Source organism: Pteropus alecto, unplaced genomic scaffold, assembly GCF_000325575.1.
Source record: "Pteropus alecto unplaced genomic scaffold, ASM32557v1 scaffold6, whole genome shotgun sequence".
NCBI lineage: Eukaryota > Metazoa > Chordata > Mammalia > Chiroptera > Pteropodidae > Pteropus > Pteropus alecto.
Genome location: NW_006437738.1, coordinates 565,965 through 583,495, shown reverse-complemented (window position 1 = coordinate 583,495; position 17,531 = coordinate 565,965). Strand labels below are relative to the sequence as shown.

At 60.6% G+C, this 17,531-nt stretch overlaps 3 protein-coding genes across 4 annotated transcripts in view; 1 reads left to right on the top strand and 2 right to left on the bottom strand.

The window, feature by feature from the left end:
* PICK1 (protein interacting with PRKCA 1) overlaps nt 1-4,875 on the top strand; it is a 14,394-nt gene extending 9,519 nt beyond the window's left edge. For both annotated transcript variants that reach the window (XM_015591633.2, XM_006914742.3), the window contains exons 8-13: nt 494-556; nt 1,348-1,481; nt 1,874-1,966; nt 2,815-2,865; nt 3,422-3,566; nt 4,032-4,875. In XM_015591633.2, the coding sequence (XP_015447119.1) occupies nt 494-556; nt 1,348-1,481; nt 1,874-1,966; nt 2,815-2,865; nt 3,422-3,566; nt 4,032-4,306 (761 nt within the window). In that variant the 3' untranslated portion in view covers nt 4,307-4,875. The remainder of the gene's footprint in view (nt 1-493; nt 557-1,347; nt 1,482-1,873; nt 1,967-2,814; nt 2,866-3,421; nt 3,567-4,031) is intronic.
* Nucleotides 4,876-7,148: 2,273 nt separating this feature from the next.
* SLC16A8 (solute carrier family 16 member 8) lies at nt 7,149-10,800 on the bottom strand. The gene is made up of 4 exons (XM_006914741.1): nt 10,588-10,800; nt 10,254-10,397; nt 9,224-10,051; nt 7,149-7,459 (listed from the first exon to the last, which is right to left on the bottom strand). The coding sequence occupies exons 1-4, from the start codon at nt 10,796-10,798 to the stop codon at nt 7,149-7,151; spliced, it is 1,494 nt and encodes a 497-aa protein (XP_006914803.1). The 5' UTR covers nt 10,799-10,800.
* A 1,863-nt stretch (nt 10,801-12,663) lies between these two features.
* Nucleotides 12,664-17,531, bottom strand: part of BAIAP2L2 (BAI1 associated protein 2 like 2) — a 25,869-nt gene continuing 21,001 nt past the window's right edge. The window contains exons 7-12 of the mRNA XM_025048859.1: nt 17,129-17,284; nt 16,725-16,962; nt 14,453-14,611; nt 13,937-14,144; nt 13,349-13,392; nt 12,664-13,134 (exon numbers count right to left, since the gene is read on the bottom strand). Coding sequence (XP_024904627.1) covers nt 13,059-13,134; nt 13,349-13,392; nt 13,937-14,144; nt 14,453-14,611; nt 16,725-16,962; nt 17,129-17,284 — 881 coding nt within the window. The 3' untranslated portion in view covers nt 12,664-13,058. The remainder of the gene's footprint in view (nt 13,135-13,348; nt 13,393-13,936; nt 14,145-14,452; nt 14,612-16,724; nt 16,963-17,128; nt 17,285-17,531) is intronic.

Below are 17,531 nucleotides of genomic sequence, written 5' to 3'. Positions count from 1 at the left end.
GCCAAAAACTTCTAGGACCGTGGCCATTAAGGATTCTTTTAAAAAAACCTTAAGACGTACTTTTTCTGGTTTTAAATGTAATATCTGTAAAAATTCAAATAAGTGCACACATAAGCATAGTGAGAGCCCCCAGAATGGTGTGCTCTTCAGGAAGCAAAGCCCATAGGAAGTCTGTTCACCTCCTGCCCCTGCAGAGCCCTGGTTCCCCTGTCCACTGGGGGCTCCTCGTAGCTGGGGCTGGGGCTGGGGCTGGGGCTGGGGCTGGGGCTGGGGCTGGGGCTGGGGCTGGGCCTGGGCCTGGGCCTGGGCCTGAGCCTGTGCCTGAGCCTGAGCCTGAGCTTGCAACCCTGGGCCTAGTGGGCTGTGTGAAAAATCACTGAACCTGGGAACGGTGTAGGCCTCAGGGGTGGGGTGGAGGGTTGGAGGCCATGTTCTGGGCCAGTGTGGTCCCCACCCCATGCCCTGTTCCCCCTCGGTGTGGTCTCTCCCACAGGGATGACCGAACACACCAAGAACCTCCTACGGGCCTTTTATGAGCTGTCACAGACGCACCGGGGTAAGGGAGCCCCCAAACTTGCTACGTGACCCCAGGCAAATCCCTCTGCCTCTCTGGACTCAGGGCCCTCCGTTTGGCGAGGGTGTGGCCGAGCTGTTTGCTGGTGTCCTCATGCCTGTGCTCAGGCAGACACTACAGCATCTGGCTTTGGGCCAGCTTTGGGCTTGGCACTAGGTGCTGGGAGGTAGCAGTGCCTAGGGCCAGTGGGGAGCATCTTGACCAGCTGATGAACCAGACAGGGCACAGTCACTTGTCCGGGCCCCATCCTGTCTGTCTGCACTGCCAGTTATAGGGTACGAGGCCCTTCCTTATTCACGGTCTTGTTTCCTCCAAGTCCTTTAGCTGGACAGGACAGCTCCAGGTAATTCTGTTTTACAGTTGGGAAAGTGAAGCCCAGACAGATGGGATGGTCACACAGCTCCTAAGGAGAAGAGCTGACCGTAGGACCCAGGCATCCAGTTCCCAAACTGGCACTCTGCCCTCAAACAATGCCACCTCCTCCAGCCCTGGCCCAGCCTTCTCCCACGGTCTGGTCGCTCAGGGGAATGAGGGCGGTGTAGATCAGCTCCTTCAGGCTATAGACCCAGCTTCCTTGGGGTGTAGACTCAGCTCTCTCAGAGATGTCAGCCCAGATCCTTCAGGGGTATAGACCAGCTCCCTTGGGGCATAGACCCCGTGCAGACCTTGGTCTCCAGCCTGCCATACCCCTGCCTTGCTTCTCCCCCACAAATCCCTGGTTTCTCCATTAAGGGCCAGGTAGGGGCAGCCTTCAGGGCAAACTTGTCATGCAGCCTTTGGGGACGTGTTCTCCGTAATTGGGGTGCGGGAGCCCCAGCCAGCTGCGAGCGAGGCCTTTGTGAAGTTCGCCGACGCCCACCGCAGCATCGAGAAGTTTGGCATCCGGCTGCTGAAAACCATCAAGCCGGTAGGTCACATTGAGTGTGTGTATGTCAGCACGCTAGGGTAGAAAGGGGACACTGTCATGCAGGAAGGGTCCTGTACTGAGTTAGAACGCCTGAGTGCAAGTCCTACTTGGTCTCCTACACAGCCGGCTTTGGGGAAGTCACTCTGCCTCCTCGGCCTTGGTGTTGACCTCCAGGCTGGTTTGTGACCCTGTCTCCATCGCTGATTCGCAGCTTGCCCTCGGCCTGGCCTATCTTTTCATCCTTGAAATGAACATGGCCTTCTGGGAGCACGCTTTCACTCTGACAGTCTGAGTCCTGTAGGACCGATGCATCGGTGCCATCCTTTGTTACCCTGGCCAGCCTAATGCCCTGCCTGTGGGGGCCTCAGCATCGTCCCTCTCGCCCCTTCCAGATGCTGACGGATCTGAACACGTACCTCAACAAAGCCATTCCAGACACTCGCCTCACCATCAAGAAGTACCTGGACGTGAAGTTTGAATACCTTGTGAGTGATCTGCGACCTCTGGGGAGGGACAGGTCCAGCCTTCTGAGGTGACAGCCCACCTGGAGATTGGCCCTGCTTCTGTTGGCTGCACAATGGCAAGCAGGACAGGGCTGGAACCTGTCACAGCTGATTGAGGATGTGGGACCAGGGCCTGGGGAGGTGCTGGCGAATCGGACCACGATGTAGGCCGTGCACCGAGTGATCAGAGCTTTGGGGAGGCTGAGAGCCTGGGGCGGGCAGAGCCCTCACTCCGGACCACTCTGACTCCTTGGTATTTTTTTGTCACTTTTAATAATAGGTTAGACTAGGTCATTGGTTATAAAGGTGCCAAGGGACATTCATGAGTTTTATGTTTAATAATTCTATGGTCAAAAGAGTTGAGGGAAAATGCTCTATTAAGCAAACGAGGGTTCCTCTGCTGCAGGACTTCTCAGAGCCTTTGATTGGCCCATGTGCAGCGTGAGTCTACAAGGCTCTTCCCAAGCCCCTTTGACCATAGAACCCTTTTTTCCAGAGCATCTCTTGGGACTCGAGTTTGGTAAATGGTGGGCTACCTCTCAGGCCATTCTACCCTCCCAGATGAGTGTGCTCTCCTGTCTGCTGCCACCCCTCCCTGAGCCACTCCAAATAAGGCCGTTTCACCCTCTGTGTTCCTGAGCACTGCTGCCAGCCTCTCCCTGATGGGTCTCAGCTCATCCCAGCCAGGAGTCTGCAGGGCCCAGGAGGCCTGGCACGGCTGCTCCCCTGGGCGGCCTAGGGGCAGTGTGGCATGGGGAAAACTGGGGACATCAGGGTGGCCATCCAGGAGGTGTAGCCACTCTGACGGCCTGGCTTCACCTGTCCCACAGTCATACTGCCTGAAGGTGAAGGAGATGGACGACGAGGAATACAGCTGCATTGTGAGTGTCACGGGGTGAGGGGAACACAGCCGTGGGATCAGAAAGGCTCGGGGTATACAGTCTTCCTCCACCCACCTCACAGAGCCCCAAGAAAGTCCTGGGTCTGCCAGGGACACACAGACCAACCCAGGAGAGGCCTGAGGGTCTTGGTTGGGCTCATGTTCCTAGAGATTCAGGGCCACCCACCCCTCCCCCAGCCCAGTCCCGGACCAGCTGCGCACCCCCCCCCGCCACTTTGTGATGCAGGAAAAACTGACTTTTCTCACTTCTAAGAGGCCTTGTTTGTCTTTTTAATTTGTAACATTCTTTATATCAGGTCCGTTTTATGACTAAATGTTCATTTAATGTGGCGAGGTTTGGGTTTATTCGATTTTTCACAACACTGTCACTAAATGCTTCTCGCAATCTCTCCATCTCAGAAACGAGGAGCCCTGGCAGCTTTGAAAAGTGCTGGGTAGTGCAGGGATGTGAGCCTTCCTGCCCTGTCCCCGTCCGTCCCAGAGCAGACCCCCCCCCATCCCAGCCAGGGTCCCTGATGTGCTCCTCCCTGCCCCAGGCCCTAGGGGAGCCCCTGTACCGTGTGAGCACAGGCAACTATGAGTACCGCCTGATCCTGCGCTGCCGTCAGGAGGCCCGCGCCCGCTTCTCCCAGATGCGCAAGGACGTGCTGGAGAAGGTGGAGCTGCTGGACCAGAAGCACGGTGAGGGGCCTGGGTGGCCGCCAGGGCCCTGACCGTCACGCCCTACCTCAGTCAGTCCCTCCACTGTCTTTGGTATGGTAGGGCGGAACCCATCTTCTCCCCATTTCAGAGCTGGGGTCCCAGGGCCAGGCCATGCAGAGCTCTGAGTCCTGGCAGGAGCACACCCACCTCCCTGGAGCCTGGCCTGGGTGGGACTGGTCCACGCCCCTGAGGGTCCATGGGTGCAGTCCACAGCCCATCCCCCTGGTAGGCTCCTCCATTCCCTGAGCTGGGAGCTGGAGACCTGGGTTCTGTATAGGGCTGGGCAGCCCTTTCTTCGCCCCCTCCCAGGGCATGAGGGCTCAGGGAGGTGCATGGTAGGGAGCCCAGGGCAGGGAGGAGGGCCCAGGCAGGCTTGGCGGGTCCTCTCCACGAGGCAGGCTGCCACGGCCCACTGGAGCCTGTCCGCCCGCCCTCCTGCCCCAGTCCAGGACATCGTGTTCCAGCTGCAGCGCTTCGTGTCCACCATGTCCAAGTATTACAATGACTGCTACGCAGTGCTACGTGATGCTGACGTCTTCCCCATCGAGGTGGACCTGGCCCACACCACGCTGGCCTACGGCCTCAGCCAGGACGAGTTCACTGACGGGGAGGATGAGGAAGATGAAGATGAGGAGGACACAGCAGCTGGGGAGCCATCCAGGGATGCGCGAGGGGCTGCCGGGCCCCTGGACAAAGGTGGAAGCTGGTGTGACTCCTAGTGCACCTACGGGGTGCAGATCTGGGGGGTAGGGGGCGTGGGAGAATGACAGCAAGGGAGCGGGGCTGGACCGCCGTGCAACAGGGTGGCGCATAAAGGCCTGCTGGCTTGGGGCGCCTGGCTCCCTGCTCCTCTGTCCTAGCACAGCGACCCCGGGCTCCCTCCCAGGAAAGGCACCGGGGCCACGACCTGGGACCTGGACACTGGCCACTCCACCTTCCTTTCCCACCTCCCCAGCCAGAAGGTAGCTTGGTCTCTGGCCCTGCCCTGGGAAGGAGGGAGAAGGCAGAAAGGAAGAAGGGTTGGAGGTGGCAGGAAGTCCAGGATCCATTCCTGATGGGCACCTCTGCTGGCCCCACCTGGAGCCTGCCAGGAGTGGGGGCTGGGGCTGGACAGCCGGGGCTGGGGCCATTGTCTTGTGTACATCCTCACCTTGCTCCAGGCTGGCCCCAGCCCCGTCCACACTCACACCTCGGCGGCCTTTATTTATTTCATTCCCCTAGCTCAGCCACTTCCCTGGGGAGGGGCTGGACGCTGGGCCTGTATCGAATAAACACAAACCCAGATGGAGTCGGGCTCTTTGCAGTGGCCTCAGACCCTCCCCTCCTCACCCCCTCTCTGCCCCGTTGATCACAGGGTGGGTGGGTGGCAGGGTTTATTTGCATTCCCTTCGTGGCGTCACTGTTCCTCACAGCAGCGCTGTGGGTCAGGACTGTTGTCCCCCTTCACACGTGGGAAACTGAGGCTCAGAGAAGTATCTTGCTTAAGGCCACACTGTAGAGGGACAGAGTGGGATTTGAATGGAGATCCGCCAGGTGCGAAAGTCTCGACTTTTCCCCCTACCTCCCAGGCTTTGTGCGTTTTGGAGCCCTTTACATCTGCCCTCATACTGATTCTTCAGTGCTTCTGGCCATGGACTAACCCTTTATTTGGGAAAGGGCAGGACAGACACTGAGTCAGGAGGGCGAAGGCCCCAAATAGAGAATATTAAAGGCACCCTGGCCACTCCGGGTGCACCCCTCTGCCAGGGCTGTGGGGAGCAGCGCAGGGGAGAAAGCCACACAGTGCTGTGTCTTCGCAAAGTGGTAGAAACAGGACGACTCCACGCCTTGCCTCACCTGGGCAGTCCCAGTCCACACCTGTGGTCCCAGTGAATTAGTAATAGTGTCCCTGTTCACGTTTAAAGTGCCTTGTTTGGGGAGTAAATTACATGGTCATCCTGAGAATGGGCGGGGGTGAGGGGCGAGCAGAGTCCCACATGGAGACGGGGCTAGTTCTGTGCTTAGTAGCTTTGATTTTGCAGGTCCTGGGCGGAAGCCTGAATGAGAATGTCAGGATTGGGAGCTGGGGGCAGGGATGGGCTGTCACCGGGGTCTACATGTGTCTCCTAGGGCTGTCAGATCGAAGGGGCGGCCAGCATGGAGGCCAGCGAGCCCGGAACTGACTGCCTGGGTTCCAGTCACAGCCTCTGCGACCCAGGACTGCTCCCTAACTTCTCCATGCCTCAGTTTCCCTATCTGTGCACGTGACTAGTAATGACACCTACCTCAATGGGTTATTAGAAAGATGAGATGAGATACCATTTACAAAGAGCTTGGAGCCACGCCTGGTGCAGTCAGGGCTCTTCAGTGTTTGTAAAATAAACTAAGATGGAGTTACTGCCCTAGTGGCTCAGAAACCGCAGACCCAGGGTCAGTCGGCTGGGCATCTGCCAGGGCTCCCACACCCTCCTGGGGCCCAGGGGCAATGAGGCCAGCAAGGCGGGGTGCCCAGCAGGGTGGGCTCTGCCAGGGAGCATGGCTGGACAGAGCGGGGTCTGTGGTGGGAAGGCTGTTTTCTACCACGAGATTTGTAGGGAGGGAGGCCGAGAAAGGGGCGTCGGATTTGTGGGAAGAGGGCAGGTGCGGAGGAAATAGATCCTGAGTCTCCCAGGCCGGTGAGACCTCGAGCTCCCTGCACTTGGGTCAAAGTGCAAGAGCAGAGACACCCCGGGACTCAACGGGGGCAGCAGATGCCAGGGTCAGCAGGTGACTGGGCAGCCCACAGAGCCACGTGGTGTCCACAGGGGACACAATATCCAGAGAAAAGGCTTCAGGACACTCATTTATCTCCTAGAGAAGAACTCAGCTCGGCTGGGAGAGGGTCCCTCTCGGGAAGGTGAGGGAATGGGCACAGCTTGCAGAAGGCAACAGGGCAGGCGCTGGCCGGTGCTCCCAGACGCCACGGGATGGAGTCATTTACTGTCAACCTCCAGTGTGCAGGAGGAGCCCGAGCTCAGGGCCAGGAGTCAACCCCAGTCCTCGACAGACCTGAACTCTTCTCACAGGTGGTTCCGGGCCCCTCCTTGCAAGCAGCCCACCCTTGAGTGGCGGGTGCCGCCTGCAGGCGGGGCTGGGGCTGGTGGTAGCAGAGTGCCAGGGCCACCCCCAGCCCTAGTTCTTCTAAGCCTGGAAACACCTTTCCCCACCCCCTTCCTCTATCTCTGCCGCTTCCTACCGCAGAGGGCCCCGGGAGAGCCTCTCAGACTCTCCGCTCCCACCGCGTTGCAGCCGGAGCCGCAGCGGAGGCGCAGGCACAGAACCTGTTGTCTTTGAGTTGAGCTTTATGAGCTTAAGTTTCACGCGGCCAAGACCCTGCATGAGCACAGCAGTTTCACTGAGTGGGGATGGGGCCTGGCCCTGGCCCGCTGGGCGGATGAGGGAGTTGGGCTCCCCGCTTGCACCCCGGGCGGGTACCACCCCAGAGCAGCCTCCGGTGTGCCAGGCCCTCTTGGGGCAGCCTGGGCTCCGGGAGGGGACACCCTGTTTCTGAAATCAGCAGCCACCCTGCATAGTGCCTCCGAGCTACACAGACTCGGAGGCCCGCCCTGGCCCTGCCTCCACCTCAGGTTCTGCGGGCCCAGCCCCGGGGCTCGGCACTTCCAGGGCCTCAAGGCCCCGGGGCTCCTCGGTGGGCAGGGGCTCAGGGTCCCCTTCCTCCTCCGCGTCCTCGGTATCGCTGGCCCCGCCTTCCGTGCCTGGGCTGGGCGGGGCGTCCTGAGAGCGGCGCAGGCAACACTTGGTGGCAACAGCCATGAAGACCCCAGCCAGGACCACCTCGGAGCCGGCCAGGTAGAAGATGATCTCATAGTTCTTGAGTGCGTCCACCAGGCGGCCTGGGTGAAAGGGGGTGGGAGTAAAGTAAGGACCTGCGGCGGGGACCCTGCCCTTCACCCCTCACTCCACGGCCTTTGGTGAGTGACACTTTACAGTTTGCAAGGTACCCCCTCCACCCTCAGATTCCAGCCTCACATGTGACCTGTGTGTTGCCCAGCAGGAGATATTTGGGGCGGGAGTAGAGAAGGGCACTAGACTCAGCCCCACTGTCCTGGGGGCCCCCAACTCTTGCTCTTCCCACCTAATCTTCAGGGGCCTGTGTGAGCGCACAGCCCCCCACCTCCAGGCCTCCTCCTGCCCCTCCTGGGAGGCCCCAGAACCCTACGCTGATTTCAGCATGGCTGTGGCAGGGTTTGTGGGTTGGTCACTCCTACTTCCTTCTCTATATTTTCCAAGTTTTCTGTCCCAGGCCCGTGTTACTGTCATAGGAAAATCTTTTAATTGCAAGTATTTTCTCCCAAAGTGTGGTTCTTCCATGGGCTCCCTATCTCTGAGCCACACCAGGCTGTGACCCTTCAGTCTGCATCTCTGTGGCGTCAGGAAAGTACCTCTGTGGCATCAGGAAAGTACCTCTGTGATCCCTAAGACAGCTACCCCCTGAACCTCTCTGAGCAGTACCCCAAACTTGCCTTCCTGGTCCCGGTCCTTCCCACACATGGCCCTGTGGCATCCTTCACCTCACCCCATGTGCCTTCTCTGCCTATTAGATCCACTCCAGGGTCACACAAGAAAATGGAAAATGTGTCCCTGAGCTTCGGGGAGGCGGGGAGCTGTTTGTGGCTTTTGGTGGCAAGCTTATTCTGGGACTTTGCAGTTCCCACTGGGTCAGGTAAGATCACAAGGGCACTCAGCTAGCCCAGCCCTGGAAGGATGGGTGGCTCACCCCATCTCAGTGCAGACTGGGCTCCAGCAAAGGTGGCTTCCCCCGGCCGTTGCTCCCTCCTGCAGCTGACCTCAGTTCCCGCCTGCTCACAGGCAAGCTTTCTGCCATTTCAGGGATCACCAACAACCCAAGAAGACCCTAATGTCCCCACCCCACCTTTCTGGTCCTGGCTCCTACCTTGTGTAGCAACACTGTGCCCCAGACATACCCTGTGCCCTCTTCTGCGGGCCTGCCCTGCCTGTGGGTCTGCCTTCGTGCCAGCGCCTGCAGGAAGCCCTCCCTGACCACTTCTCAGGATAAGTGCAGAGTTTCCAGCAGGCAGTGCACACAGGGGAAGACCCCAGCACCCCTCCTCCTCCACGTGAGCACACTGAGCATCCCCACTCTGCTCCTGGCCCCAAGGCTGGTTCCCCAAAGACACTGTCCCTATTCGAGTCACCTTTACAGGCTGGGGAGACTGAATCACTCAGATGTAGTGTTTCAAAGATGTGAGCACTTAGCACTGGGCAGGGCTCCACTCTGATCTCAGGACTGCAACTTGTACTAGGCCTCCGTGCCTCAGTTTCCTCATCTGCAAAAGGATTTGCACTTCACAAGGCCTTTGCGCCAACTGCTGGAGATGACCCCGTGGGCCAGCAGCTACCAACGCTGGGTTCTTCCTAGCACCTTTCCTGGCTTTTCCATTCCCACCCAGAGCTGGTGGTACTGGCCTGGCGGAGGGGTTGATTGGCCATGGGAAGGGGAAGTCCACCCCACCTGGCTGTCTCCCCTGAGGAGTCCTTCTCCCTCATTCCCGTAAGTTCCATTTGGGACAGGAAGGGGACTTCCCTCGGACTTAGGGGCATTAGGCCGGGCCACCCCCTGCTCCTGTGGGGCGCACCAGCAGATGGCGGTCCGATGAGTACAGCCACGGCCTCGATGAGCAGCACCAGGCCTAGTGCACTGGGGAAGCGGTGCGCACCCACGGTCGCCATGAGCACCTCAAACTGCAGCGCGCCGACCATGCCATAGGAGAGGCCGAAGGCGATGCAGAAGGCGACAAGGGTGCCATAGGAGCGCGCGCGCGCGCTGCTCAAATCCGTGAGCCCGTTGGCCAGCAGGGCCAGGCTGAAGAGGTAGGCGATGTGCGGCCGCAGACGTCGTAGGCCGGCCAGGGCACCGCACGCTGGCCGTGCCACAATGTCCACGAAGCCCACGATGGAGAGCAGGAAGGCGGCGTCGGCATCAGGCACGCCCGCGTCCTTGGCGTAGTTCACCAACAGGATGGCGGGTACGAAGAGCCCTAGCGCCATCAGGAACTTGGTGACCGCGTACACCGCGAAGGCGCGGTCGGCGCACACGGTCACGTCCAGCAGGCGTCGGCGGGTCCGACCGCCAGGGGGCGCCTCACTCAGGCTCAGCCCGGCGCGGTCCGCCTCGGCCTCCTCGGGAGCGTCTCCCGCGCTGTCCCGCAGGGGCCGAGGGCCGGACCCCGGCGGAGGTCGCATGACAGCGCCGCAAGCGCAGCAGTGCAGCAGGAGGCCGCCTAGCAGCAGGAAGCCGCCGCGCCAGCCGAAGTGCACGAGCAGCTGCTGGCCGAGCGGCGACAGCGCCGACAGGAACACGGGGCTGCCCGCCGCCGCCAGCCCGTTGGCCAGAGGCCGCCGCCGATCGAAGTACAGCCCCAGCATGATGAGCGACGGCTGGAAGTTGAGGGCCAGGCCCAGGCCTGCGGGCGAGGCGGCGCTGTGCCGGGTTCCCCAGGGCGTCCCCACCCCATAGCAGGAGGGAGGGGCAGACCTTGGGGGACTGAGCCGACAAAGTTGGAGGACAGCCCCTCGTGGGGAAACTGAGGAGAGGAGTTCTTGCAGCAAGGACTCTTAATCCCCACCCACAGCCCCCTAGGGGAGGAGAGCAGCAGACGCCCTCACCTGTCAGCACCCCAGCTGTCAAGTACAGCTCCAAGAGGCGCGTGGCAAAGGATGCTAGGATCATGCCCGCCGAGGCCAACAGCCCACCTACCAGCATCACTGGGCGGCAGCCAAAACGGGTGACAAGAATGCTGGACACCGGGCCTGTGGACAGGGCAGAGTCACAACTCGGGCTGGATAATCTCCCCCTCCAGCAGACACACTCCAGGCTTTGCACCTCCCAGCCCTGGAAGTGCCTACCCCAAGGAGCCCCGGGAATAAATGATGAAGTGGCCAGGCTCTCCTGGTCTCTAATCCCGACCCCCAGTCCTGGACCTGGGGAGGGAGTACTGACCGGTGCCATAGAGCATGGCGAGCATGATGGAGGACACCCAGGCCGTGTCACTGTAGCCGGCACCAAAGTCACTCATGAGCGCGCGGAAGAAGACGCTCACGGCCTTGGGGAAGCCGTAGGCGAAACCCGTGACCACGAAGCAGGCACCCAGCACGGCCCAGCCCCAGCCACCATCCGGGGGGCCCACGCCCCTCCGGGGGCCGGCTCCCATCGCCACTGCTTCTGCTGAAGGAGAGGGGGGCGGGCGAGAGGGAGCCAAGAAGGTCTGTAGCTCAGACAAGGAAGGAGGACGGTGATCAAGTGTGGGGTCTGGCCTACCCACGGGAGCCCTGCTCAGGGAATGAAGCCAGGAGGGGAAACCCTATTAGGAACTTCACGCCAAACCTCCCTCCTCCAAGGGGCCTGTGAAGTCATGGGAGGATGATAGAGCTCTCCCACCTGAGTTTTGACTTCAGGAAGGCTGCCTCTGGAGGGCAGTCCTTGCTCCTCAGGACCTAGTGGTGGCAGGAGAGGGGGTGCTGGTGAGTGGCAGCCAGTGTGCTCCTGGAGGTGTAGGTGGGGACCACCAGTGTCCCCCACTGTGCATGTTTGAGGGTCTCAGGACAAAGGAACAAACGTGGGAGGGGGGGAGATAGGCACCAGCCGCAAAACGGGTAGAGTTTATTTTCTTCCGTGGCCTTGTAGTATGTTCCTAATTTTTCTCAATGACCAGGAGTGACAATTGTCATTAGAACATTATGGAAAAAAACCAAGAATGCATTTACAACAGAACATTAGCCTTGTCTCAGAAGCCAAGGGGGCTGAGTTCCAGTTGATCCCAGCTTAGCCCTGAATTTACTCGGCAACTTGGACAGGTCCCCTACCCTCGCTGAGCCTATAAGATGAGTGATTGATCACCCCAGGCCAGCAGAGAATCTTGGGTGGGGGTTGGAGCTCTGGCCCCCACTGGACAGATGGGGACCTTTGAGAGGCCAAACCCTATCAGTGCCCCAACTCCTACACATGCAGAAACCCACTCCGAAGCTCCGAAGCAGAAGCTTCCCTCCCTCCAGAGGCCTCTCCAGACCTGGGGTCTCCCTCGGGTTGGGCAATGCCAAGGGCTCTGTGGGCATCTGGGACTCTGCCCCTCCCCTACCAGGACCATGTTCTGGCTTTTCCTGCCTGTTGTCCTCTCATCATGGGATAAGAGGGTGAACCCCGGCAGCCTTTGCCCCACACTCACCAGAGCCGTCCCGTGGGTTTGAGTGTCCGGTCTCACATCTGAGGCCTGCGGGAGGGTCTGTCCCACTGGCTCCCCCGTGATGGGGCTGGGTGGGGGTGCTGAAGACTCTTGGGCTGCCTGCAGATCAGTGGCTGTCCTGGCTCTCACTTCTACAACCCGCTACCCCAGGCCTGGGGCTTAGAGTGTTCCTCCACCCCCACCCACTAAGAGGCTTTTGTCTGGGAGGGGAGAGGGACAGGGCAGAGAGCAATCTTGGTGTCCCCTGTTCCAGGCCTGCCTAGGGAGAGCTAGACAGACAAGGAGGCCCCTCCACCTCCTAGATCCTCTGGTGGAGGAGACACAGAGCCCTGCCCCAGGGGGTCTTCGTGGGGCTGGGGGCACAGTCCTGCTCTGGAGAGACCCCACCAGTTTTAATCACGTGAATCCCTTGCCTGCCCCCCACCCCAGGCCACATTCCAGCGGGGGGCCTCTGTGGCTTTCCCCTGGATAAGGCTAATCCAGGAGGAAAGCTAGGGAGGGGCAGAACAAAGGGTGCTGTGTCCAGGGCCTCCAGGGCTTGTGGTCCCGGACCTTGACCACTGCCACCCCGCCTCCTCTGGAGAAGGGGCTATTTCTTGGGTAACCCACAGCAGAAATGAGGGCTGGAGATGAGGGGATCAAGCTTGAAGGCTTTAGGGGGTCCTGAAGACTTGCTTAAGATGAAGGATGTGAGGGGCTGGGAGTGAGTGAGGCCTCCCAGGCGAGTGCCAGGGACCTGCAGGCTCCTGGACTCCTCTCCAATGGGAGGTCTCCGTCCCCACCTGCTGCTTGGTCGCCCAAACCAGACACCACCAGACCCGCTGCCATGTCCCATTGCTTTATTTCTCACTGTTTACGAAAGTTCAACAGGGAGACGTGTGTGGGGCAGGGGAGGGGGTATGCAAGGGGCTCCACCCCACCGAGGCGGAGAAAGAGGAAAAGGGTTGGGGGCATGAGGTAGCCGCCCCAGGGAGAGACCTGGGGCCCCTGGAAGGGAAGGAATGGTTCTGTCCCCCAATTCTGCCTGTGTGATTTTGAAGGCCCCAGACTGCAGGCCAGTGGCTTTGAGCTGCTCAGGCTGGAGGCGCGGTTTGGGGAAGGGCAGCCACCCCAGTACCAGGGCCCAGGCTTCTTGGATCCACTGCCGCTTCTGCTGCCGCCAGCTCTGGGCAGCCTCTGGGCAGGTGGGGGCGGGGGTGGCGACCTCAGACCCCTGATGGAGGAAGGCACCTCAGCGGATGTGAGGCGCTGAACGGTCATTGGTAACAGTAGGACGCAGCTTCACGGTGGCAAAGGGGTTTGTGCCCCTGTGGAGAGAGGCTGGGGTGAGAGAGGCCTGGGTCCCCAGCTGTCTGTCTGTCTGTCTGTCTGTCTGTCTGTAAGTCCAGAGAAGACAGCTGGACACCTGAGCCAGGCATCCACCCTTACTTCTGCCCCGACTGGGTCACCTCCACCCCACCTTGTTTCCCCCACAGCCCTCCGCTGAGCCCAGTCCCCTCCGACCCCTGCTCAAGGACTCACCGGGGGAAGAGCTCTGGGGGGTGCTGCTCCCAGGACATAAGTTTCTGCAGTGGGAGTGGAGGAAGAGCTGGGTTTGGGGGGTAAGGAACAAGCAAGCCCCTGTCCCTTCTCCCACTTCTAGAAGGGCAGAGGACTGGACCAGAGGCCTCTGCGGTGTTAGGTTTATGGGAAATGCAGCCCTGGTGTTCTGAAGCCCAGGATCCTGTGGGTTTCAGACTTGAGAAGCCTCTGGGCCAGCGTACCATCTCCAGGGCTCGGCACCACCCCCAGACATGACCCCATGGGAGGTGTCTCCCCTGCCCTCCCAGGCTGCCCCTGCCAGGCTCTGACCCAGGACCCTGGTCTGGCCTCCCCTGAGGAGGAGGGAGGACTGGCCTTTTCCAGTGCTCCCAGCAGGACACCTAGGGGTCCAGTGCCTGAAATGAGTGCTTCCCCCACCCTTCCCTGCAGGGCTGGGCAGACTGAGGCTGGGGTGCGAGGGTCCACTGCCAGACACAGTGGCAAAGCAGAGAGGGTTACCTGGTCTCTGGCCTCCCTGCCCACTGGATGACCCCAGAGTTGAGGACAAGCTTGGGAGAGGGGGCTCACCTTGACATCACTGGGCACTCCCATGCTGCCCATGCTACCTCGGCGGCTGCCAGGCAAGGGTGTAGGTGCAGGGCTGGGGGCATGGCTTGGCACCCGGCTCGGGGTTCGAGAGCGGGACTGGCCGTCCCAGTACTCTGAGGATGCTGTGGAGTTGCCTGGCCGGTCCAGGAGGTTATCCAGGCTGTGGCTGCCCCGGAGTGGGTAGGACCTGAATCCAGAGACAGGAGGGGAGGAGAGATGTCTAGGGGTCAAGCCCTGCTGCACCAACCCCATCTGCGGGGCCCCTGAGCAGCCCGCAGCCTCCTCCCCTGCACCCGGGTGAGAGGAGACTGGGCTTGGAGGCAGAGGGATGGAAACAATGACCTTCACAGGTAGAGAGATGGGGCGCCTTTTCTCCAGAGGCTAAAGGGGGCTGGGCCCACTCAGGACTGCAACTCATAGATGCCCCCCTCAGGTTGGGGGCGCCACCCCCCACCGGAGTCCCCACCCCTGCCCCACCTCTGACCACCCAGGTACCTGGAAGGTAGCTCATTCATAGGGCTCATGGGGTTCATGGAGGTCACTGGGTTCAAGGCATTGATGGAGTTCATGGAGGTCACCGGGTTCAAGGCGTTCATGGGGTTCATGGGCACATCCTCCAAAGGCTTCACGTAGGCCTCGGGGAACCAGCCACTCCTGTGGGGCAGAAGCAGAGAAGTGGTCAAATACCACTTCTAAGAGGAACACAGTCACTGGCCCTGCGGGGGCCGGCCTCGCTCCGGGGGCTTCGCCGAGAGTAACTCATTTAATCCCTTGAAGGAGGTCTTTCTCGGCACTCAAGACCACCCGTCCAGCCTCATGTCCCACCAGGGGCTGGAGCACCTTAAAAGGAGAAAGTGGAGAAGTGAGAAGGAAAGCAGTGTGTCCAAGGACATACGGTGACCACGTCATTCCCTGCTCACCGAGCGCCCACCACGCGAAGGCCCAGAGGGCCAGGCGGTCCTGCTCCCCAGAGACGCCCAGCCTGGCAGGGAGACAGACACCCAAGCAGATGTTGACAAGGCTGACAGAGAAGGGGACCAGGTTGGGAGTGGGGAGGACACTATGTGCAACTGTAGGAGCCCAGAGGAAGGGGGCCCGAGCCCAGGATGACTGACTCCCAACCCAGTGCTCTTTGCTCTTCAGCCCAGATCCTGCCCTCTGGTTCTGGTGACCCCAGGCCCCTGCTCCGGGAGTCTTTGCCCAGCTGGACGCTCATTCCTGCACCTCGAGAGCAGCCAGGGCTGAGGGGAGACACTGTGATTGATGTGACTTAGCCTTTTCAGAGTCCACAGAAGCCATCAGATTCTTGCAGAACACCCGGGAAAACGTCCTCCATAAAGCCACTTTAGACCCCACAGCCCAATCAATTACATTCTCACATAAAGGTAACTGGAAACTATTTTGACTCAAACTGACAGAATAAAACCATTGCAGTATTTTTATTTCTGTTTTCACCATAAAGTGCCTACTGATAGTAAAACTTGCCATCATTTTCCCTAACCTGTGAGTCACAGAAGGGATGATGTCCCTGGAACAAGGTTTGAGAACACCCACCCAGAAGGTTTGATCATCAGGTCCCCAGGAAGTCTGGTACACACCTACTGCAGGGACTTTCAGGGTGGCACCTTGCTGCCCTCTGACGTGGGTCTGCAAAGCAGGTGTTTCTGCCATTTGTGTGCTTAGTCACCTGTCTACCCCCAGGCCCATCTTTCCATTCCTGATCCATGTAGTCACCTGCCATCTCATCTACCTGTCTATACACCTCTGTGCCTAACTGCATCATCCTGTCCACACATCACCTATGCGTCTGTCCACATACCCATCCATGATTCATGTGGGCAACCACCCATGGGCCACTAACCCACTGTGTATCCACTAATCCGTCCATCGCCACTTGCCCACCTGCCTGCCGCCCCCACCTATCCAGCCATCTACCCATCCACTCACATGAGCATGCATCCACCTGCCCAGAGGACCACCCCCTTATCCATCCTCCTCCTGACCACCATCCACTAACTCGCACGCCACCCTCTCATGCACCTGCTGACTCCTCTGTCTATGTGTTCATTCACTCATGCCCTCATTACTGTTCTCCTTCATTCCTTTTCCTTAGCAGGAGTGGGAGTGGGCCACACAAGTCTCCTGCCCATAAAGCCCTGTGGGGGGGCACTGCCTGGCTCCGGTAAGCTCCCACCTCCTCCCCTTTTCTCCAGCAAGAGTGATCCATACACAATCCCTTTCTGCCCTCCAACCCCTGCTCTCCTCCAGGCTTGCTGGTGACCACAATGTACTTCCCTATCCCCGCCTGCCACGCACGCTCAGCCTGCAAGGTCCCAGCACTGTTTCTGTGCCCAGTGGGAGGGCGGCCCACCTCCCTGAGCATCCCTCCACCAGAGCTCTGGCTGACCCTCAGCATACAGAGAGGAAGCTGCCCCTCTCTGGCAGTGTCGGGTGCACAGTAGGTGCTCAGGCAATAAGGTTCCTCTAACGTTCCACGCTAGTGAGAGGGCCTTCCCATTCTCCATTCTCTACCACCCTCTCAAGCGCCACCACCCTGAACTTGGTAAGGAGGCTCTTCCTACCCCCACTAAACGGATGAGAAAACTGAGCCGGGAGTGGAGGGGAGATGGGAAAAGGGAAGAGCTGTCCAAGGTCCCAGTGGGAGCGGCAGAAGAAGCCTCTGTCCGGGAAGTCTCAGTTGCAGCTCGAGTCCAGGCCTCCCGGGTCCTCCTTCCAACCCTCCCTGCGCCCCCAGGCTCTCACTCACGTGGATGACCCCTCCAGCTTGCCATAGAGCCAGCCGTTCTGGGCCTCCGGCACTAGCACCTCCACGACGTCTCCCGCAGAAAAGCGCAGCAGCGTGTGGTTGGCGCCCTCCGAGTGGGAGACGAGGGCGCGGACCCTCCAGGCGCCCCCGCCGCCGCCGCCCCCGCCACCTGCGCTGCCCAGACGCTCGCCGAAGGAGTTGGAGCGCGAGCGCTGGGTGCTGCTGGTGTAGAGCGAGGCTGCAGGGGCGGGAGAGCGCAGAGGCACGTGGGCGGGAAGTTCTCCCTCGCGTCTACCCTCGATCCCTCCTGCTGCAGCGCAACCTCCGTTCCTCTTCCCGGTCCCTGGGTCCCCATCCTGTGTCCCCAGCCCACCCTCTGCGCTCCGGGCGCCGGGGGCACTCACAGGCAGACGGCGTCCGGGGCAGGGACCGGCGGTCTGGCTCCAGCTGGGATGCGGACCTCGCCTCGTTGGGCTCGGGGCCGTAGGAGCCGGAGCCGTGCCGGCTGCGGGGGGAGCTGAACTCTCCCAGAGGCCTCGGGGGCTGCGAGGGGAGACGGGCAGGGGAGGGTGGGGCGGGGAGGGGCGGGGCCGAGGCGCCCTAGTCCAGCCCCCACCCCCAGTCCCAGACGTCCGAGTAAGGGTTCTCGGTCCTGCGGCCGAACCACCAGGGGGGCGCCGAGGCTGCGCCGGGCCGGAAAGGCCAGCTGGGGGGTGCTGTGTAGAGTGGTACCCTGGGGGGGAGGAGGCTCCAGGCGGAGGGCCTCAGGCCCCAGGGTCCTGGGGAGGGGCGCGGGGGCGGCGGCGG